At 38.1% G+C, this 23383-nt stretch overlaps 1 protein-coding gene across 11 annotated transcripts in view; it reads right to left on the bottom strand.

The window, feature by feature from the left end:
- Positions 1 to 23383, bottom strand: part of NAV3 (neuron navigator 3) — an 850488-nt gene that overhangs the window by 157529 nt on the left and 669576 nt on the right. For all 11 annotated transcript variants that reach the window (XR_011076027.1, XR_011076028.1, XM_068561371.1 and 8 more), the window contains 3 exons: positions 18736 to 18851; positions 2619 to 2727; positions 1262 to 1645 (listed from right to left, as the gene is read on the bottom strand). Coding sequence is in view for 9 of the 11 variants with exons in the window: in XM_068561371.1 (XP_068417472.1) it covers positions 1262 to 1645; positions 2619 to 2727; positions 18736 to 18851 (609 nt within the window). In the remaining 2 variants the exon portion in view is untranslated. The remainder of the gene's footprint in view (positions 1 to 1261; positions 1646 to 2618; positions 2728 to 18735; positions 18852 to 23383) is intronic.

Raw genomic sequence — 23383 nt, 5'->3', positions numbered from 1 at the left:
CCAACTCCAGTGGCAACTCAACTGCTTCCTACCCTAATTAACAATAACCTGTCTCCCTAGTTCTAGACCTTTAGAAATTCAGAGAAGGTGGCCACCAGGAATGAACTGGTGGGTATCAGGATATCAAAGCAGAGCTGTTAAGTCTGATCAAAAGCTCTTTTGTACTTTTTAAGGTTTTGTTCCCATTCAAACAAGCGTTTCATGACTGAAGTCAGGAAAGGTTACTTGTACAGAAGAACGATTTCTGAGACCAGTCCTCTCAGATGCATAAGGACAAAGAAGAGGTAAAAACCTGGACTCACATGGAAAATATAGATAAAGTTAATTGGGAAGCTTTTCCTTTTATTATAGAGCCTAGGTTTTGAAGTCAGATGTATCTGAGTCCTAATGCAAGTCTAGTCTTTGCTTAGCTTTAATACAGTTGGGGCCAAGTGGGATCAGTTTCCTTATCTGTAAAACAGGTATAAAAATACTTACCTCATAAGGGTTGGTGGTGGGGAGGGGGTTAAATGAATTAATGTCCCTAAAGCACTTAAAAAAGAGTGAAGTAGGTAATAAATTTTCAAAGTGTCAACTACAGTTATTAATAGAAGTAGTTTTAATAGAATATCCTATTTCCTCCACTGGGGCTCATCCTCAGATTGAACTAAATATTCCAAATTGCCAAAATGCTTTCGAGAGTTTTATAATCACAACTCTTTTTTGGAATGTAATAGAAAACAGAAGGAAAACAGGGGTTAACATAAAAGAATCTGATGCCATCAAAAGAGAATAAATAGATTGAAATTTTCAAATCTAAAATGATTTTCTCTCAAGTTAGATCGGAGGTGTATAATTGAAGAATGCTAGAAAATCTGTGTTCCTCAAAGCAGTTACAGGCAACTTTGGCAAGCCAAAAAATGAATCAAGCAGCTCAGCAAAACTCCTCCTGTCTCCTTCCCACGTCCTTCACTACAAAATCTGTTATTTAAGAAGCATGTGAAAATCACTCTGAAAAACACAGGGCACATGTGTTTCTCTGAACTAACCATAGAAAAAGTTAATGGGTTATAATGAAAAGACTTTATAGAAATTTTGGACATTTTACTGTTCATGAATAATTAGAAGAGAAGGCTGAAATACCCCCAAATAACCTTAGATTTCTCACATTTTCTAATGACTTTATTAACTAACCTATACCCCCTTCCTACAGCTACTGCATTGTAGTAGACCACCTCTCTTTACACAATTCTGTTAGAGACCGGGGCCCAGGGCCACTTACCCACTGTTGATGTCATCGGCCCTGAGACTTTTCCCAAGGATATCACCATCACTCATATATCCACCAACATCGACTTCAGAAGACATGTCCAGGTCACTGCTTGCTTTCTCACTCATGTCAATCTGTGACATGTTTCCCAGCCGAGAGACAGCAGCTCGACGGAGAGGCGTAGTGTACATGAACCTTGAGGGGTCTGTGTGGATGAAACGACTGGTACTGCTGCGAGGGTAGCCAGCACCCAGGGAGGGAGCATCTCCAGCCTGAAGTCTAGGACATGCCTGGCCCAACCTCCAGGTCATGGGAGTGGGTCGACCTGTCAAGTTGGGTATGGTCCTGCCATTCACTTCCGTCGTCACAGTGCTGTCAAATGTTGTCTCCAGGGTGCTGTCAAATAAAATAGAGAAATCACTGTATTCTGGTTCACCTGGGGCCATGGACCCAGAATGCATGAAGACAGGAACACCTACAGTTGAGAGTCATTTCTTAGAAGTATGTCCATTTTCATGAAAGTCAAATTATACATTCATTTTGAGACTCTAAACACCTCTGCAGGTATCAAAATGTAGGAAGGGGCATTCATCACAGATTGTTTGCTTTCAAAGGAAACGCCATCATTACATTTTAGATAAAACAAAATATTGTTTCACATTCTCAACCAACCCTTAATTTAACCCATTGTAGCCTTCCCAGAACTTTCCTGGAAGTTAACTACAATTATGTTTGAAAGACTCTCTACCACCTCTCCTCAGATGCATTTTAATTACAACTTCCACCATTGTTATTTGAGGCAGGCATGAAAAGCCATTTAGCAGTGATGGTGGTAGTTTCAGTAGCTAATTCAGTTTAAATGGGAAATTATATTGAAGAAGAGATGGATAGGAGAAAAACATCACTGGGTAGGGCTGAGAAGTCACCAGTTGACTGTCATATAAAATTTAAGTGGGGCTTCCCTGGTGGTGCAGTGGTTGAGAATCTGCCTGCCAATGCAGGGGACACGGGTTCGAGCCCTGGTCTGGGAAGATCCCACATGCCGCGGAGCAACTAGGCCCGTGAGCCACAACTACTGAGCCTGCGCGTCTGGAGCCTGTCCTCCGCAACAAGAGAGGCCGCGATAATGAGAGGCCCGTGCACCGTGATGAAGAGTGGCCCCCACTTGCCACAACTAGAGAAAGCCCTCACACAGAAATGAAGACCCAACACAGCCATAAATAAATAAATAAATAAAAATTTAAAAAAAAATTTAAGTGAGAAAATAGTAAAGGAAAACTAAAATTCCTTCTTTGTCATTACAAGAAGTTAAATGCTTAATTGTAATTTTTTCTTTATTGGCCCCAAAATAGGCAGAATTGAAGAAGACCTGTGACTTATCTGGGTCCCACGAAGACTGGACATAGTCTCTTCTAAATTCTGCCTCAAATCTGCTATGTTTTTAACTGTTCTCATTCTTCTTGTTTCAGGGTCTTCACCTAGAAAAGTAACATAATAATAAATTTGTTCTTCATGCCATTTACTGTCCTGTGAATAATTTGAATAATTATTTATAGATATAGACATAGATATGAGTTCCTTTTCACAAAGGTAAAATAATAGGTAGAAAATTCCAAATGACTATTATTATCTGAAATTATAATTTTTTTTCTACAAATAAAATGTGAATAGAAACAAATGTAATGTTACAAGTAATAATTTGAAGTGGCGATAATACAATAGTATTCCGTAGGTCTATGAACTTAATCATCGCAAAATGAGAGAGTCATTTGGAAATATACTGTACAGTGCTCCATGTTTCTAAGCTTAATTTAAAAATCTGAAACTATTTGGATCCTAATTACTTTCATAATCACCTATTTCAAAGTGTGCTCAGAATAGCTGAGATAAACTTGACTTATGTAGCAAGTATACATTTATACTCTGGGGAATCAGACAGAGGCCTTTTCTCATAGAAGCAATATCTTTTTAAGTCTTTTATTTTATTAGACTCAAGAACCAAGATCCAAGAATTGGATAGCTTTATTTTTAATTATTTCTCCACTTTCTACAGGGAACCAAAATATCCACATGTGACACCAGAGTGCCAGTAAAGTCTTAGGCATCTAATCCAGTAATAAGTCTACACATAAAATAAACAGCTCTGCCAGGGTGACAACTGTTGGCCTTGTTCAACCTCTATCTGTCATTTGGGGGCAGAGGTGCCATTAAACCATTTTGTTTATGGCCATGTAATAATTCCCAGGCCAGTGGCCATTGAAATTGGTGAATCTGGATAATAAGGACAATATGGAAAGGAAGGAGAGGAAACATAGTCTTAATTCTGTTCAATTTGGACTCAGGAGGATGTCCAATGATGAGGAATTTTAAATAAAAAGAAAGAAGGAATAAAACAAGGGAAGGAAGGAAGGGGAATGAATGGATTAAGGGGCGAGAAGGTATAGGAAAGAAAGAAAGGAAGAGGATGGCAAAGGAGGGGATGGTAGGGAAGGGAAAGGAATGCAGAAGGGATGGAAGGAAAAGAAAAAAAGAAGGAAAAGTGAAGGTAGAAAATGGCATGTATTAAATTCCAGTATGAAAACTGTCACATAGACAAGTCAAGATGCATATCTACCATCGGTTTTAAGAATACAGGTAGATATTCAACCTGTTCATTTTTCTTCCACAGTATTCATGCCAGGTTAAAAAAAACACACACAACAAATGCACACATTTAACATCTATAATAGAATCTTAGAGTTGGTGGGGACTTCAGAGATTGTCTTGGCTCACCTCTCAGCCAATGAGGGAAAACTCTTTGTGTCATTAACGAGGTGGCCATGGGTCTCTGCCTAAAACCTCCAAGATCGGAAAGGCTTCCTCCTCTCCAGTAAGAGGTGACTCTTTCCAATATTAGGCCAATTAGGTCTCATTATAAAAACAATTCTGAGGACGAGTAATGATTTGTCCCCATTTAACTTCCACCCAGGGGTCTCAATGGCTCTGAAACCAAATGAATAATTTTATATCACTTTACCATGGCAGCCACTCAGAAAGACAAATGCTAATTTCTTCTTCAGCCAAACATTACTACACTGTTCATTATCCTTCATCCTGAATGGTTGCCAAAACAACCACCACTCTGCTGCCAGTCTGCAAATCTCTTCCTTTTAATTTACCAATTATTTGAATGATTGAAATATGCTTAATAACTGTATTATTATTTCAGATTTATAAAGTACTGAAAAACTTCCTTAACTTCCCTGTGTGTACACACACACACACACACACACACACACACACGGAATATTACTCAGCCATAAAAAAGAATGAAATAATGCCATCTGTAGCAACATGGATGGACCTAGAGATTATCATACTAAGTGAAGTAGGTCAGACAGAGAAAGACAAATATCATATGCTATCACTTATAGGTGGAATCTAAAAAAATGATACAAATGAACTTATTTACATAACAGAAACAGACTCACAGACAGAGAAAACAAACTTATGGTCACCAAAGGGGAAAGGTGGCAGAGGAGGGAGTAATATAAACACGTTACTATATATAAAATAGATAAACAACAAGGACTTACTGTATAGCACAGGGAACTATACTCAATATTTAGTAATAACCTATAATGGGAAAATGATCTGGAAAGAATATATATGTGTGTGTGTGTGTGTATAACTGAATCACTTTGCTGTACACCTGAAATTAACACAACGTTGTAAATCAACTATACTTCAATAAAAAAAAAATTTAAAAAAAGAAATAAGAGTATGTTGTACCCTCACGCACATGGCATAAACTTTTCTAACCCTAATTCAAGTCATACAATTTCTAACCTCATAGATTAACATTATTTTAAAATTCAGAACTGTTAATAACCCTTAAGACTCTAATTATATTTTCTCTGGAAATTCTTCCCATCCTTCTCCTCATAAATATAACAGAGCATATTTGAGAAATGGCTAGAAAGAAGTCTACCTCTTATTTCCAAACAATCTGGCAGTATGCTGAAAGAAAAAGAAGGCTTTGTAAGGAAAATCTTGAAGGGCAGAAAAAAATATCATTACAGTCAAAGGAAAGGCAGGGGTGAAGAAGATATTTTACTTAAAAAGGGCAAAAGTAACAGTGAAGGATGAGACCAAACTGGAGACACATTAACGCTAATATTCAGTAGTTTATCTAAGATTTCACACAGTAGAGAAGCCTAAGATTCTAAGTGATGGTAAGAGAAAAGTCTTAAAGGAGAAAGTGCTGAGATGACTTTTATTGGAGGGAGTAAGGAAGGCAAGTCATTGCCCTTACACAAGTGTCAAAAATACACCATTACAAGTTCCCTATCTCCCATCTCCTAGCCCCTTCCCTTGGGGAGAACTTTGACTTTGTAATCAAGCTGCACCTCAACTACTTCCCAATTGCATAATATTAGTAACACTGATATTTGAATTACTTTCAATATCTTTTTTACGTAAACTTTAAGAACAGTGTATTTTCAGACATTCCATTTCACTCAGTATTTTTTAACACCTTCTTTATCTCCTTTTAAATTTCCTTCTTCCAATCCAACAGGCATCTTAGATCCTTGGATTCTTCCAGTTGAATCCATTGTTTATACAGCTTCCCTCATATTTCAGAACCATTACCTCTCTCTCTCTCCATTGCTTTTTGTCCTCATGACATCTACTCATGACACTGCACCACTCATGACAATCAGACAAATGGACCTTTTCCTCCCAACACTTACTGAGCAAAACATAATTGCTGCCTCATTCATGTCAGGAAAGATAATAACCAAATCAAAATTTCTTGCAGCAAATGTTCTCAATGACCCATGAAAGGCAAGATAAAGTTAAATGCACTTACAACCCCCCTAAGTATTGCACAAGCCTGAACTATCCTGTAAATTTGTATCCAAATGATGTCTAGAGAAATGGGGGCAGGGAGGGAATCACAACTGTGAAAAAGCCAAATGTAAAAGCGCAAATACCATTAAATATTTAGGAACAAATAAAAGTTAGCAGAAAAATGCACATGAGAAATTTAGTCACAAAAATGTATCCCCTTTCACTTTTATAATCTCAAAGCCAGCTATTATTCCTGAAAGAAGCCTCCTGTCAGACAAAATAGTAAGGGCTTACACACATTTTCCAGAATGGCATATTCTGCAATCTGCTTTGAGTTTTTAACATTAGTGCAAACTACTTTCTCTTTGCTTGTAACATCTCTTCTATTAGGACAGAGTAACAGGGTCAGTTCGGTGCTTTTGCGTTTTTACTTAATAGCAGACGGACCATTTAATCTGTGTGGTCCTGCCCTTACTTTTCAAGCATTAATTACACACATTGTAATGAACACTGCCAGCCTTTGTCATCTTTTAGGAGGAAATCAAATTACATATGAATGAACCTGATTCACAGAGAATTATGTCCTCTACACCAGCTATATTACAAATGTTATTTTTTAGAGTACAGCTGCCTGATTTATTTGGAGAAATCACCCTAATTTTGTGGATGACCCCAAAGGTGAGTTGGATAGAAAATTTTTCAACTCATCAGGTTAAACCAGACACTTTGGGGGAAAAATAGCAAAATATGGCTAACAGCTTTACCACTACCTTTTAAATATTCTCCTATATAGTTATAGCACAGACCCTAGTCTGTCTGATTTATTTAGGATATCCAAGAATAAAGAGTTGAACTCAGGGAACTCTGCCTAAAAACTAACTTGGAAGAAGCCATTTTGAGTCAGAAGCAGAACCTAGTCAAGCACGTAGCAGAAATCCTGCAATTCTTGTGTGCTGTGGGCTTGGATATATTTACCAACTTAACATGCATCATTATTTAGGGAATTGCATTGCAATGCTTCATTATCCTGATATGATTATTCATATCAGAGCTATTTGAATAAACTCTTCCTTTGACTTTCTCATTTGCATCTTTGAATACTGGCATATGCTGGGGGAGAAAAAAGCCCTAAGGAGAATAATCCCATAAATAAATTAGCAGATGCTCAGTTTAAAAACCATGGAATACACAGACACCTATTGAGAGATGACCCTCTGACAGTAATGCTCCAAGTTATTTATGTACAAAAAGGCATATGTCCTATACACACCCAGCCACAGCATGCTATAATTTAACAGAACAACCAACACATGCTTTCAGGGGACTTTACTTTGGTCATATCTTTGAAAATACTTACATAAGAGGTACTTAGAACAAGATAAATGCCACCATTTTCAAGGCAAAAGACAAATATTATTTGATTCTACCGTTTCAGAGGATCAAGAAACGAAAAAAGATTCTTAAGGATTAAGACTCCCCCTCTTGCCTTTGTACTGCATGCAGGGTTTTTTTTTTTTTTTTTTTTTTTTTATGAGAAGCAGTTCATCACGGAAATCACACAATGGTGAAGAAGTAAATCTTCAGTGTCTGAGCACCTGGTGTATTCAGATTCAGAAATCACTATTCCCGCAACTGTGGAAACATTACTCTTTTAAAGCTAAACTAACAAGAAAAATTGAGCGATATTCACCTCTGCTGTCTCTCTAAGCTTTCTTCTTCTAAAGCTGGTTCACTAAGATTCCAGAAAATCTCATAAAACCTCTTGTAACAGGAGAGTCTACATAGAGAATAAAAACAAACCTATATTTGGCTTCAGTTGTATGAATCAGAAACAAAGGGATCACTGGTCTGGTTTAATTCTTTCAAATTTAATGAGTCCTATATGAAGTCCTTTGTGGAAATACACACTGACATAAAAGAGGATGTGGTCAATGGTTTAATGCTTATGACTTTTTGAAGAAGGCACCATATGATATAAATATGCTACAGTAGAGCGCTGAACTTAGATATAACAATTAAAACGTATACAGTTTAGCTATTCAGGCAGGTGGCAAAACTGAAGAATTACTTCAGACATTATCATATCTAATTAATTAAAGATTATTATCAGAAGTTACTCCTAAGAATCATGTCATCAAACAGGCCTACTTTGTAAAGTATCAGTTCACACTCATCTACATAGTAATTTAAATAGTTATAATGTGCACACTCAGAAGTATTTTTTGCCAAACACTTCAAAAAAAAGTAAGTGAGTAAAGCTGTCAGAAGAGGCCTCTACATTTCAAGTATAACTAGAATGTACGGTACGTGTCACCGAAGTACAAACAAGGCCATCTATTCAGACACCACTGAGGCAGCAGAAGAAACTTGACTATACAAAAAATTTACCCACGAGGTCCTTCATTCTTCATTCCAAATCTGTGGTGAGGTCACCTTGAGGGAAGTTGAATAAATAGGCCCGGTTAATGACTAAGTAAAAAACAAATTTGGAGTTTTAAAATGCTAACACTTACTTATGGATGTCTAGAGTGTACTAGACTCCAGGCCAATAATACCCAGGGCGGGTGGTTGCTATTTACTTTCTCCATATACACTTTACAACGAGTTCTCACAGTTCAGCTTTCTGAAGACAATCATTTCAAGAGACAAGGAATTTAAAATTGTTTTGAGTAACTACGGTTTCGAAAACATCAGTCAGAAGAACAGAAGCTATTTGGCTTATGCAAAGAGGCAGCTTCTGAAAATTCCATCCTCCTTTTTAGGAGCAGACCCGACTTACCTAACAAGTCAGTGTAAAGGGCCTGTTCCAGGTCGCCAAGCATTGTCAGGATCACATCCTCGTCCAGAAGAGCTGTGCCTTCCCGCAGGCAGCTTTCTCCCTCCTCTTCGGCCCAGCCCCTGCCGGTGCTGCCAGGCCTGGGGGACACATTTTCCTCTTCGGACCGGCTGTCTTCATCACTCTCACCTTCTAAGAATTTTCTGGAAGACCACTCTTCTAAGCTCTCCGTGCCTGCACCGCTGGCGGGCAGCAGGTTCCAGGCCCCCGGGCCACTGGTGTGGTACAGGGACTGCACGGACCTTGACAAGAATCTAGACAGCGAGCGCCTCTCTGCGTAGCTGGATTCCCTCTGGCTGGCCTTGGCGGCATTTCCAAACCAGTTGGAAATGCGCACAGTGGGTCGCCTCTCCCCCTCACTGGTGAGGGACAGATTGGTCAGAGACTTTTGCTTCTGAAGGCCAGCTCCCTTTGGCCTTACTTTGCTCTGAAACACAGAGAGTTCAGCCGGCCGCTGCATGACTCTCCTTACCGGCTTCTTCTCTTTCAATTGGACTTCATATTGTCTTTTCTGCACTGAGATGCCAACTGGCCCTTTTGGTTTTAATTAACACTTGCACTTCAATAAAAGCTCAGGCAAGGCTCAAACATCCACGTTAGATTCTAGAGCTATAGTACAATCAATGAGTTGCCCACAATTCAGCTTGCCATGTCATGCCCCTCATCAGCAGTACTTACAAACATTTTGCTTGTATATATCGGAAGCAGAAAAGAGTTCATCAAAGACACGGCTCCAGCTGAAAAGTAGCACGGGAAGCCAACTACGTTTTCCAGTCTTTATCCAATCACGTGTCTCAGCAGGGCGATGGGTCCACATTTCCCTCTATCGCTTCTGTATTCCCAAACGTGAGGTAGTGAAGCACCAGCGATGTCTCTGGCTTTGCTTTTTTTCCCTGCCTCTCACCAGCCCTTCACGGATCTATCTGGGCCTGCAGCCCTTTACTCTAGAGGAACTGACAAGGTGCAGCATGTAGAGCCTCCACGTCAGAGCCCCGTAAGAGCAGATTAAGCACTGAAGCCAGCCCTGCACGCGCCTCTCGTGTTTTAGTATTCCACCTGCATTCTCAGATCTATGGCTCTTCCTTGCTGCAGTGGCTGCTGCTGGCTGCCATGGCAGCAAACATCCTGCTAAATTAAAACAGAGGCACAGAAGCGGCTGTCCAGCCTAGCATGCCACAGGTTTCAAAGCCAAGCCTGAATGAGATGCTACACGATTAACCCTATGCATGTTTAAATCACTCTCGGCTACCCCGCCTCAGATACGGAGAGACACACACACACACACACACACACTACATACACACTCACTCACATACATAACACACACTCCACGACACTGAGAATGACAGACTAATTCTCTAGAGCTGCAGGCAGCTGAAGCAGGCAGATCTGTCTTCTGAATGTTGGGATTTGTGCTGTAAAAGCACAAATCAAATTCAAGAGTGTAAAGGACCTAAAAAACGGAGCATGGCACTCTCCACCGGCAGACAGATAATGTTTTAAAGGGAAAGACTTCACCTCCTCTTTTAAAGAACAAATCCAAGGGCTTTTTATTCTGAAGATATTTAGTACAATCCTAATCTGACAATAAAAATCAAGATTTATTCCTATACAAAAATAGCACCAAAAAAACCCTCAAAAGGTTTTTTTTCTTTTTTCTTTTTGAGAAAGAATATTTTCACTCAAAGCGTATAATTGAAAGTTGATGGCCAAGTGTGTTGAAGATAATGATGTGACAAAAACCATAAAATGTATATTATGTTTTCTGACATAGAGCATTTTTCTTAGTCTATTCCATAAACCTATTACTGTATAATCAGCTCTTTAATATTTTGATAAAAAGCAGAAAACCTAAAGGGTAAGTTTCTTATATTTATCTTGTACTGGTTATAATTACCATCCTGAAATTCTGATTTTAGGAAAACTTTTAAAACACTTATCAGGTATAGTAGAGACCATGAACCACTGAGAGCTAATGAGAAGAGCATCGAGGAAAAGCTTTTCAGATTTTTCTGCCCATAAACATTCCTCACTAAAAGGGGGCAGCATGGAGAAACAGATGAAAATATTTGTGTCATTCAAATTGATATAATTCCCTAGCATTTTCTGAGCTAATATCATCACATTAATTCTGATTTTTCACCTCCTGTTGCTAACTTCAGCTAAGGGGGAACGCTCAGTCTCTTAACTATGTAAATTAGCATTATAATGTACACTGCCTATACCTTTACACATGGTAACAACTTACTTTGCAAAGTTAATTATTCCTTATGCTCAAGCTCAAGGGTGTAGGTAAAAGGGGATTAGACGGAAAGAAGGGCAATCGTTTGTGATAAAAATTTTTGCAATTAAACAAACCTGTGAATTATGAATACTGATTCTCAATTCTTCATTCTTCACAAATAAATTATGTTTATATAAAATGTGCTTAAATAAAACGAGGGTACAAAGGCTGAATCATAGGAACTGACAATTATCCTTCTAAAAACATCATTTTATAAAGTGTTTTTCAAAAGATCAAAATGCTACCCCACTTTGGATTTTTTCTTCATTTGGAGTTACTGTGATCTGGTAAATCAGCAGATTAGAAGACTAGAGTAAATTTGTTAAGGTTATGAAACTTTCATGTGTTTGATATGTATTACACTAAAGGACACATGTAGCATCCACTAAAGTCTTACAGATTCACAAAGAATGGAATTCTTATGCTTTAGGCATCAAAAGTTAAACTTGAGCATTATAAGTGAAAGCAATAATGATGCCCTCTCCTTATACAAGGATACTTGTGTACCAGTCAGCTTAGACCACTGGTTCTCAAACTTGAATGTTCAGAACCTCTCCGAGGGTTTAATACAACGTAGCCTGCTGGGCCCCAGCCCCACCTCTACTCATTCAGTCGGTCTGAAAGGAGCTTGAGGCTCTGCATCTCTAACACATTCCCAGGTGATATAGATACTGCTAGCTCTCGAACCCCACTTTGAGAACTTCTAGGGTGAGACTAGAGACTAGTGGTTTTCAACTGGGTCCTCCCGAGGGGACATTCAGCAGTATCAGGAGATAGTTTTGGTTGTCACAAAGGGGGGGGGGGGTGTGGTGCCTCTGACATCTGAGAGTAGAAGCCAATGATACTGCTATACACCCTATAATGATGGGAACCCCACTCCCCAAAGAATCATGCAGACTACATGTTGATAGTTCCAAGGTTGAGAAATTCTGGCTTGGACTACATTATATTGTATTTACAAATGATTTAGAAATTTCAGCGGCTTACAGAAACAAAGATGCACTTTGCTCACATTAATGTCTACTCTATGTTGGCTGCAGCTCTGATCCAGGTACCCTTTATACAAAGACCCATATTGAAAGAGCAACTTCAGTCTAGGATATGTTGATATCATGATAGAGGGAAAAAGAGGCAAGAAATCTAAGCTTCTGCTCAAGAATGGCCCATGTCATTTTTCCACTCACATGTCATTGGTCAAATGAAATCACATGGCCCACTCTGATTCAGTGGGGCAAAAAGTATAACACACCTGCAGGGGTGAATTTAGGAAGGGACTAAGTCCAGTAGAGACAGCAGCAAGGGGCTGGCTATTTTGAAGATATAACCCGAACACAGAAAAGCACCAAAAGGGCATTTTTGCTTGTTTCTTTGTTTAAAGATATTGTCAACTTGTAGTTATAGTAGTTTTTCCCCTGGGAACAACTACATGGGTCCTTAAGTTTACCTTGAACAACAGCAGGGAACCCAATTATTGCTTCTCTAGAGGCAGTTATCTCTGCTTGCTTTTGGGTGTACATTCATACATGGGTGTATTTATACTTACTTGTATTCAATCGTTTATTTATTTATTTTTTTAAAATAGATTATTTATTTATTTTATTTTTGGCTGTGTTGGGTCTTTGTTGATGCGCGCAGGCTTTCTCTAGTTGCGGCGAACGGGGGCTACTCTTCATTGTGGTGCACGGGTTTCTCATTGCCGTGGCTTCCCTTGCTGTGGAGCACAGGCTCTAGGCGCGCGGGCTTCAGCAGTTGTGGCTCGCGGGCTCCAGAGCGCAGGCTCAGAAATGTATGTTACCCAAGGTGGAGGAGGAAGCCTCGGTGTACGAGACAAACACGCCCAATCAATACTGAAAATGTGAATCGCTCTAACTTAGCCAAGACCTCACATAAAGTAGAGCTACTATAACGTTCTGAAAAGGAATGCTTTTGAGCTCTTTAGTAAACATAATTACAAAGTAGCTATTTAAGTAAAAGATCTAAACTGATTTAAAATGACCTGAGCTTGATCATCTTAATCTTTATAAACATCCAAGAAAAAGGCAAAATAAGTGATCATTTACAAATGTCTTAAATACCAAATATTTCCCATTATTCAATACAAAGTCTGGGAAGTCAGAAAAAAACACACGTAGCCATTAGTTTATCTCTCTGTTCAATTTAAATTCTTACTTCTAAAATGATTTCCTGAATTCATCCAATTATTTAATTACTTTATTACAAATGACATATTGGCTTCACTGATTCTGATTCAGTCTGGCATCTATCACCATTTTTCAGTGTTGAAAAGGTTAAAGGTTAAAAAGTGGATTAAATAAATGTTATACATGTTGGTAGACAGTCTTATGCAAAACAAGGGGCATGTGTGAACCTCTGTATTAAAAAACATCTAAAACCTTTCTGAATGATTCCAATGGAATGAAAAACAAAGCTCACTTTGCATTTGGCAGGATCTCTTGGCACTTGATGAAAGGGATGGTCTCTGAAGCCAACTGCTTTTTGTCAGTGAATGAGAGAATAAAACCCAAGCCAAAGCAGTAAAATCTAAACCATCAATTCAGCTGGACTTGTAATATTGAGGTCATGGCATGAATCTTAAGGACAGGCTGGAAGCAAGAAGCTCACTTGATCTTTGTCACAAGTTATATAATGCATATCACCTGACTGTAATAATTAATAGAACCACCATCATCAGATTGGGTAAATATCACAGTTTCCTCCCTAAGAACATGACAAATAATGGGAAACTTGAGAGAGATACATAAAGACTTTGGAGGGATAAAAGGTCTCCAAATTGTAAAAGTCTTGAGTTTTCTCCAGCATATGCCATTTTATTGTGTAACTCATTTCTGATACTTTTCTTCACACCGCAATTTAACTACGTTTTTAACTTCTGCTACCATTTAGTCATGAAGACATTGTTCTTATAAATTCAAATGAGTTACTGCAGAGAGGAAATGTAAAGAGCTAAGCCTCCTAACAAATCTGCTTTTCAATGTGAACTATTCAAGTTTGCTCCTTAACAGTATCATAGAACTTTACATGTCATGCATCTCACAGGTCATGCAATAGGGATGCTTTTCACATTTGTTTAAGTACAAAAAGGGATTTCCCTGGGTAACACAACAGAAAGGTGCAGGGAAGGAGGGAGACAGAGTCTCTGATGTGGCTTGTTCAGGGGCTCAGACATTTTCTGCAAAGACCTTGAGCTAATATTCTGCTTTAGGTTCTGTTTTCCCTATGTCTGTTTCACTCGAGGGTGAAGGTAACTGCCAGCAGCTCCAAGCTTTCTTCTGATTAGCTTCAGGTCTAGTGGAAAAACGGAGTGTCTCTTTCCTAACAGCCAGGAAAAGTTCTGAGACTGATTCTCATTGGTTCTGATTGAACTGAATTGGGTCAGTTGTCCACTCCTGAAAGAGTCACTGTGGTCAACGGAATGGGTTGTTCTGATTGGATCTGCTTGGGTCAATTTCATTTGAACTACCTGAACAGAGACTGATGGGGCTATGGTTCCCCAAAAGAAAACCAAGGGGCTGTTACTAGCAGATGCAGCAATGGATGCTGGTCAGGCAAAACTATACCAGGACATCAAGGTACGTCATCTGTGAAGCCAATGGTGTTTAATATACAGAGCTTCTAACTTGGTTGAGCCAATGTAACTTTGTATTTTTAAAATTATTTCCAGGCTCCTCCAAATTGTATAGGCTTCAAACATTCACAAAACCTGGATCTTATCCAGCCAAGACTAACTCCATCAGAGTTCTCTATTATTTAGGCTACTTCACTTGGGGAACAGGACAGATTTACTCCCCACTGAGGTCCCCACAGCAACCTTTAACAATAAGGCTTCAACAGTAGCACTGGCATTGAAAATCACTGAGCTACCAAAATCCCAAATGTACCCGGTTTTACAATAAGAAACAGACAAAAATAACAAGTAAAACTTCTTTTCAAATTACTTCCATTGAAGTTGTTTCTTCCTGAAATATTATGTCCTGATTTCTTTACCCATTAGAATTCTACTATACACATGCGTGATCTTCTTTTAAGCCCAGTATAAATCTTTACAGTTAAGTTAGTTGTTCCCATAAATCTAGTAATTCAATTATTTGTGGTGTTAAAGTTTATTTGTCTCTTATTCCCCCATAGGAGAACTCATGTCTTAGTCATGTTTGTTTTCCCAATCCTTGGCATGCTTGGCATTTATAACGTACCTGGCGATGATTACTGAAAAGGTGGATGGAAGAATAAAACCGTATCTCACAATAATCCGGAGTTTACTAAGCATCACTATAGTCACCTCACAAAAAAGGGAACTAAGGGACAATGCAAACAACAACATAATGGCAGTGCAGAGGCCAGGATTAATTTTTTCTACTTCCTAGAACACTTACCTGCTCATATCTCATGCTGTCTTCGAAGAAATATTCTAAGGGCTAGTCTAAGGCGTGGCATTAAATTCAAGTGTGTATGTGGTTTGTGGTTTCCCTAGCAGCCAGAATATAGTAGCAACAAGAGAAATTAGAGAGAGAAAGAAAACTGTGGAAGGGGTCAAGGAAAGTTGTTTTGTTTTGTTTTAAATTAAGATTGCAGAGATGGCAGCATCCTGTGGGCTAAACAGAGTGGTTTGGTATAGAGGGAGATAAGGTAGAAAAGAAAGTAATCCAAGGAAAAGTGAAGTAAATAGGTATAAAATGCTGTACATGGGTAGATATGGTGGCAGGGGTTTGTGAAATTCTTTTCGTTCTGCTTAAATTTTTTTTAGTGACATCAACATCAAGGTCATCAGTTAAGAGAAAGGCTGGGAGAAGTGGCACTGTAGCTTTGAAAAGAAGAGATAAGGTATAAAATTGTCATCTAAGAACAATCTCAAGTTCTTAGATGACAAAAAAAGAGTAAATGCACCAGAGAAATACAGAATGATTGCCGGGCAGCATTAACTACTCACTTGAAGTTGGTGGTCATGAATGTAAAGCGAATCACATCAACACGTGGTGTGTTTTTCTCCAGGTTCATTCATTGCTGGTATGGACTAGGTGGAGACCTGAATGTTACCAGGTCCGTGGTTTCATCCAATGAGAACAATGAAGTGAAAGAGGTGTAAGGGAGTAAAGGGTATATGTAAGAGTAAAATCACATTCAGTCACTACAGGAATTCATCTGATTAAGGAAGGAAGAAAGGATATGTAGAGTTTGGAGAGGGTAAGTAAATGGTGGTGGGATCAATAAATTGGAAATCTTAGTAGAACCAGTGTCAGAGTCAGAGAATGAAAGGAAGGGCATTGAAAGGATAGGAGGATATCATCAGCAAGAGTGGGGTGCATGGAAGCGAGATTATAGAGAAGCTGCAGATTCCGACGGTGCCCAGATGTAGGGTACGGACAGGAGAATAAGTAGCTCAAGGAGGGATTAGAAGGCAAGATCATTAGAAGAAAGGCCAGGGTATGTCAGCTCTGCTCTTGTCACTGGCCTACTTCCCTATGACTGTCATCCTCTCATCACTGGTCTACCAGTATACTCTCATCTACATTTCTCCAATTATGGTACTCAATTTATAGCTTTCTAATCATAAATATCTTTCTTTCATGAAATCTCAAGTTTGCATTGAGAGAAATTTTCAGTACTTCACTATAGACTCATTTTTAAAAAATGATCGTAGGAATGACATAATCAGATAAGCCTGATTTCAGCACTTATGTGCTGTTTTCTTTCTTTTATTCCTATCTAAATCATAGATTCAAATCTATGATTCTATATCAATACTTATTGGCATAAATTAATATTATACCTTCTAATAAATCCATCAGACTATTATATTATGTTAAAGTCTAGTTTATTTTTCACTTTCAAATATTCTATTAAAAATCAGAACAAAAAAAAAATCAGAACATTAAATGGGAATTAAAAATGTTTTTTTCCAGTTTTATTGAGATATAACTGGCATGTAGCAGTGTATTAGTTTAAGGTGTATAACATAATGATGTGACTTACATAAATGGAAATATTAACTGGAAGTATAAAAAATGATTAAATGGTCAAAAGAATAAGAAACTGGAGGAAAAAAGATCAAACATGGGTTACCGATTCAATCAGAGATACTAAGCGATATACTAATTTCAGAAAAATAAGGTTTCTTTGTGAAAAGCACATAAAAATTAGAATTCAAAGTGTACTTAAACGCATTTTCTCCTACAGATTTGAGCTCTAGTATTTTGTAGGCATATTGATACTAATTGAAGACATGCATGAGTAAAGAAATGTGTGAAACGTCCCACACTATGTTTAAATAATATCTAGTCACAATACAGATACATATCATCATTCACCAAGGGGCTATCTGGAGCTATGGAAAACCAACACCTTCTCCAAGTGCTTGAAAGATCTACAAGTATCCCTATGGCTATGCCTTGGCATTACCATTTCTGCCTTTACCCTGAACTGGCCCACTGTAATCTCCACATGAAAACTCTGAAGCCTGTGATACCACTGATGTTAATTCCAAAAGTAACCCTTGGGATGTTGTGATGTCATTGTTGTCAATATCCATTGATGGATACTGCAGTGACTGCTAATGCTTGCCAAAGTGTTTCAAGTCTGCTGAAGTAAGGAAGTTTCTTAACCTCCAAATTTGTGATATGGCTACGCACATGAGCTTCAGAGCAATACTTTGAGTTCTAGGAGTACTACAGTAACTTTTAAAATTGAAATAGTCCTTTTAGTTTTTTTCCTTAGGAATATACAAGGGCTGAGCCAGAGATTTATTGGACCAAAAGACATACCTCTACTGCCATGCATTCTTATACTTGGAAACACATAAAATGCTCTTAAACTGTCTTTCCCTTTAGAAGCAGTATATCACGTTAAGAGCCTACTTAGTTCCTATATTATATATTATATAGGTCCATATGGACCTATATATAATAAAATTATACCAAAGGCCTTCCATATGTGCCTAGGCTTATCCAGATCCTAGGAAAAATAGTGGACTAAAGCTGAGAATCGGACAAATTGGGTCTGGAGCATGTATATGTCATTTTTCTTACATTATTATATATATAATGAAATATTTCCATAACTACATTTTTCCCAGAACACACATTTGGAGCCACTGTGTAGAAATGTTCAAAATAACACAGAATTGTAGACAGAGCAGGGTTGGAGGCCTTGGAAATTTTACATTGCCATCTGATCATTAATATTTTTTTAAATCTCTAGATATATTCAAGAACTGCCTTATTAACAATAGAAGATTCTCCAGGTCTTCTCTGATAGTATTCAACTAGACTGAGGGCAACCATGACTTAAAATCTCAGCCTCCGAGAGCACTACCATTCTTTACAGAATTCATTACAGAGCAACAAAGAGACCATTCTAAGCAGAATAGTCAAATACCTAAGCATCTCTGAAGCATGAAATGTACACAGTCCATTTATGCCTAAGGGAAAACAGTATAGCATAAATATGATTCAGTAAAAAGACTTATGGAGAGATTATAAAAATTCTGAGTTTGACCTACGCACCAATCAGGTCACTTACCGGATATCTCCTCTAGGCACTGCTTAGCTGTCTTACTGTATGATAAATCCATCTTAGTAGGACTGGTACAGGAATCGGCAGATGGTAAAGAGGTACCTTCATTTTCTGAATGTGCTCTGAAATTAACCAAGAAGACAGAAATACCAATTGCTGTCACCAGCGACTCATCAAAGTTCTCTAGTACAAGAAGAAATCAATGTATTAAAAGTTTTCTATGAAGGTAAGTGAGCATTTCTTTATGTCTGGGACATTCCAAAGCTGTCTGTCTACAGGAGAATTTCCTTACTTTTCATATACAACCCAAGTTGTAGTGAGGTATTAAATCAGATTTCTTAGACTTGTGTAAGTTTGAAAGCTTGTAATTACCAATAATTGACTGCACTTTTTTGGGCAAAAGACTTGAAAAGATTCTTTTTTTTTTGCTGTCTTAGAGGAAGTCTGGCTAAACTGTGTTCTTCTGAGAATAATAAAAGCACTGAAAACACCCCTAAAATTATTTTTTCCATGCACAGTCTATAAAATATATCCTAAAACACAAAGTATAAGTAAAATAAATATTGACTTTGCTATGGGCAATAAATGCCACTATGATGTCTTGATTTCAGAAAAATTAAAGTCAATCAAAAACAAATTCTCATTCTGACAACCCCCTTTTATAATATGTTTTATAGTTGTGTATATATGTTCATGGGTATGTATTTGTGTGTGTGATTAACATGTAAAGAGTAGGTCTAATCAAATAAAAAGCACTCCACAGAGGGACTGCATACGTTTTGATATTCCAATCTTCATGCATTGCTTCTTCCTTTTATGCACAGGCAAACGTTTTAAGAGGCACTATCTTTCCTTATGCAGCTTCAAAATCTACATATATTTGGTCAAAAACACCACATCTTTAGAAAGTCCACAGCGTGAACGACAAGAGAAAGAAGGAGACAAGACAATACAGCATTGTACACTGGCCTTTGTTTTTTATAGTTATCTCATTTGCTTGGAGTCCCATTCCTAGTACTGAGTTTGGACCATGGCAAGTGATCACTAAACATTTCTTACTTTAAAAAAATCTAAAGAGAATATTTATATGTGAAAGAAAAGTTCAGTATATCTTTAAATCAATTTTCGCTTAATATGTTACTTTTATTCTAAATCCTGGTTTTGTTTGAGAGAAAATAAAGTGCAATCATTGATGCCAGAAGCATTTTCTATTTATCTGATGGGTCTAAAAACTCTGAAACGCTCATTAGGATTTTAATAAATCATGGAAAACTATATGCTGTATGTATGTATGTATATAGGAATTGACATATTAAAAGAAAGATAGAGCCATGCAAGAATTCATACAAAGCTGTGCCTTGACCTCCAGTGATTTCTGGTAGACATTCCTAGCTTACTGTAACTTAAAACTAAATATAAGGAGCACAGAAAAATTCAGAAGAGGACATGCTGTTCAAATGACAGGATATACCATTAAGGCCAGTAAAAATTTCAATGTTGTGAAAATCAACAGACATTTTTAGTCTTCACCTTCCTTGATATCTTGGTAGCATTTAGAATAGCAGACCATTCCTCCCTTCATGAAAATCTCCTTCCTTGGCTTCTATAATAAAAAATTTCCAGTTTGTTCCCCATTCTCTCTGGATGCTACTTTTTTTCTCTTTGTTCTCTTTTACCCAATCATTAAATGTCATGGTTGTCGGTAGTAAAAAAGAAGGGCAAAAGTTGGGGGTTCCTCAAAGCAATATCCTAAGCTTCTTCCAGTTTGCATTGTACAGTCTCTCCAGACGATCTCAAACATACCTATTGTATTAGTGATGGCCTATCCACACATGAAGTCCAAATTCAAACTCTAACCCAGAACTTTTCTCTGAATTCCAGATGTGAATCATAACTGTCTAATTGACATTACCTCTTGATTATCACAGAGATAACTCAAACCCATCTTGTACAGAACTGAACTTGTGATATTTTCTCAACAAACCTGGTCCTTGTTCATAGCGCCCCTGGATGAAACCTTTAGGGAGCCTGAGAGGCTTTGCATGGTCTGATCTCTGTCTGCCTCTCCAGTATCATCTTGCACTGGACTCCCCTTCTCTCTCTCCCCTGTGGTCACAAGAATCTTCTACCCACATCCTATAGCTCCTGGCCTCAACAGGTCCTTTCTACTTGAATATTTTCCTTCCCACGACATCCAATTAAATTTCTCCCTTCAAGTCTCAGCTCAAGTGACTCTTTCTTAAAGAACCATCCCTAATTTTCAGGTGAAGTCCCAAGTTACAAATACTCATTTCTCCCTGTACTTATCTTGAGCACTTCATACTCTCGTAACATGACATTTGTGTAATTATTTGATAAATGTTCATCTTCCAAACTAGAGTCCATTCTCAATGTTTAAGCTCATCATTGCACCCCAATGCCTAGCCACATGTCTAGCAGATATGCTGCACTCTGCAAATATTTGATAACTGAATGAATAAATCTTATCAGTAGTGATCATAAAATAGTGTCATTGGTGGGTAAAGCATATAGAAGGAAGCATGGTATAATGGTGCATGCTTTGCATTTGGTTGTAAAACAGCTCTCTCACTAAACAGTTATTAACTCACGTGACCTTGCTAAGTGACTTAGCCTCTCTGAACCTCAATTTGCTTATGTGTAAAAGGCAAAGAAAAATATGTTCCTCGCAAAATAATTGTGAGCTCAAGTGTTATTACTACTAAAGGCCCGGAAAGGCATTCTCCTGAGGCATGTGGGATTCTGGTCAACGTTAAAATGTGGGGAATATATCCGGCTCTCTGGGCTATTTCTTTTCTTCTCTGGCCCCCAGGGTCTCCTATGTCCCCTGTCTATTGCCCCTCCCCACTCACTTCTAAAGTTCATTATCATCTATTCTTCCACTTGGGCTCTTTTCTTGTGAGCCACTGTACCACCCTGGCTTATTCCTTAGCCTAATGTCCATGAACGAGGGGAAAGAATTCCTCTGAAGTTTTCTAAGGATTGTTATTACTTGCTGAAGCTGTTTAAATGGAGAGTATGTAGTGAGATAGGACACCCCAGGGAAAGCTTACTGGCTGCTTGCCAAGAAGCCTCAGAGAGGCATGGTGCCTGGGTGACCTGGCTGGGAGCCAGGGTTGGGCTACAGTCATACAGGCTCAATTCACAGACCAGTTTCTCAGATGCTGAGTCACATAAAGTAGTTCACTGGGAGAGCTGTCTAAAGCCCAATGCCAACTGATTTTTACTAGAACAAGACCAGAGCAATTACAGGAACCAGAATACTTGTAGCCATGTTAGTTATAAAGATGCAGAGCATCTCCCTCTAGGAAAATCTCTATGGAGCAAGAGAATATTCAGAATGTGTTTTGGGAGTAGAGTTTTTTCTTTGCTGCAAATATACAGATCTTAAAAAATATTTCTCAGTGTATGGCTATCTTTCTCAATGTATGAAACCTAGTACTCAATTCCATTGGCTAAGTCCCCACACTCTGATAAAAAAGTATTCAAACTTTGGTCTTAGAAACCTTTGTTTTACTTTATTTTTTAATGTGGCAGTGAACGTTTCTGGCTGATTTATTCTTTAATTTTTTTTTTTTTTTTTTTTTAGTTTAGGTCACAAGAGAAAATCTTATTTATACCATATTTTCAAGTTCTTTGGTATATGTTTCACAGTGTTCCCTATCTGAGTTACCTACATTAGAAATGATAGGGCAACAGATTGATCAAGGGAAGGCACATGGTGAGGTTAAACTTCAAATAATTATAAAAAGATCTCAGAAATTATCTTTGGTTTGTATTCACATGTAAATGGGTCCAGATCCCCTGCTCTATATATGTTACAAGACATTGATTTCTCCAGGATTTCTACCTCATTATTTGTTAAAGTGGAATCAGAGTTTAACTCCAGTCTCCAGAGGGGCAATCAAAGGCAACTGGTAAAGATTTAACTTTTATACAAATGATCAAAGAAGTTCACTTTAACCTCTGAAGGCTCTAAGCATGTCCTCTATTTTTGTGCATGCTTCATTCCAGTAAAATAACAGGTTTTGGTGTTGATTCATAAAACAATTTACGAAGACTTCAGAATCAACAGTGTTCTCTAACCAAAAGGTAGATATTGCAGTGGCATCATTCACTGTTCCCATGTAAACCGATATTGCATTCCTCTCATATTGACTGGGAAAAGGAAAAAATGATTCAAAATATTTAGAAGACATCATCCTGTGCAGACTATCTTACTGTGCATTTACAACATGGTCAACATGTTATAAGCACTTACTGAAACTGTAAGATAGGGCATTGCAAAAACACCATTTAATTTATTTAGAGTTCTAATAAGCTAGTGCTAGTGTCTGTTACTAAGAGTCCTAGTAGCTAAAGGTCTAGGTTTCACCAATAATTAACATAAAAGCTAGTTCCTGTTTATGTGCACTTAACTATATGCCAAGTACTATGCCTAGTGTTTTATCTGGGGCATATCACTCAAACTTCACAACAATTGTGTTGCTATGGACTGAATATCTGTTTCCTCCCAAAATTCATGTGTTGAAACCTAACCCCCACTGTGATGATACTAGGAGGTGGAGCCTTTGGGAGGTGATTAGGTCATGAGGATAGAGCCCTCATGCATGGGATTAGTGCCATTACAAAACAG

The sequence above is a fragment of the Eschrichtius robustus genome, chromosome 13, assembly GCF_028021215.1.
Source record: "Eschrichtius robustus isolate mEscRob2 chromosome 13, mEscRob2.pri, whole genome shotgun sequence".
Classification (NCBI taxonomy): Eukaryota; Metazoa; Chordata; class Mammalia; order Artiodactyla; family Eschrichtiidae; genus Eschrichtius; species Eschrichtius robustus.
The sequence above is the reverse complement of the archived record's forward strand: the minus strand, read 5'-3'. Positions and strand labels throughout refer to the sequence as shown.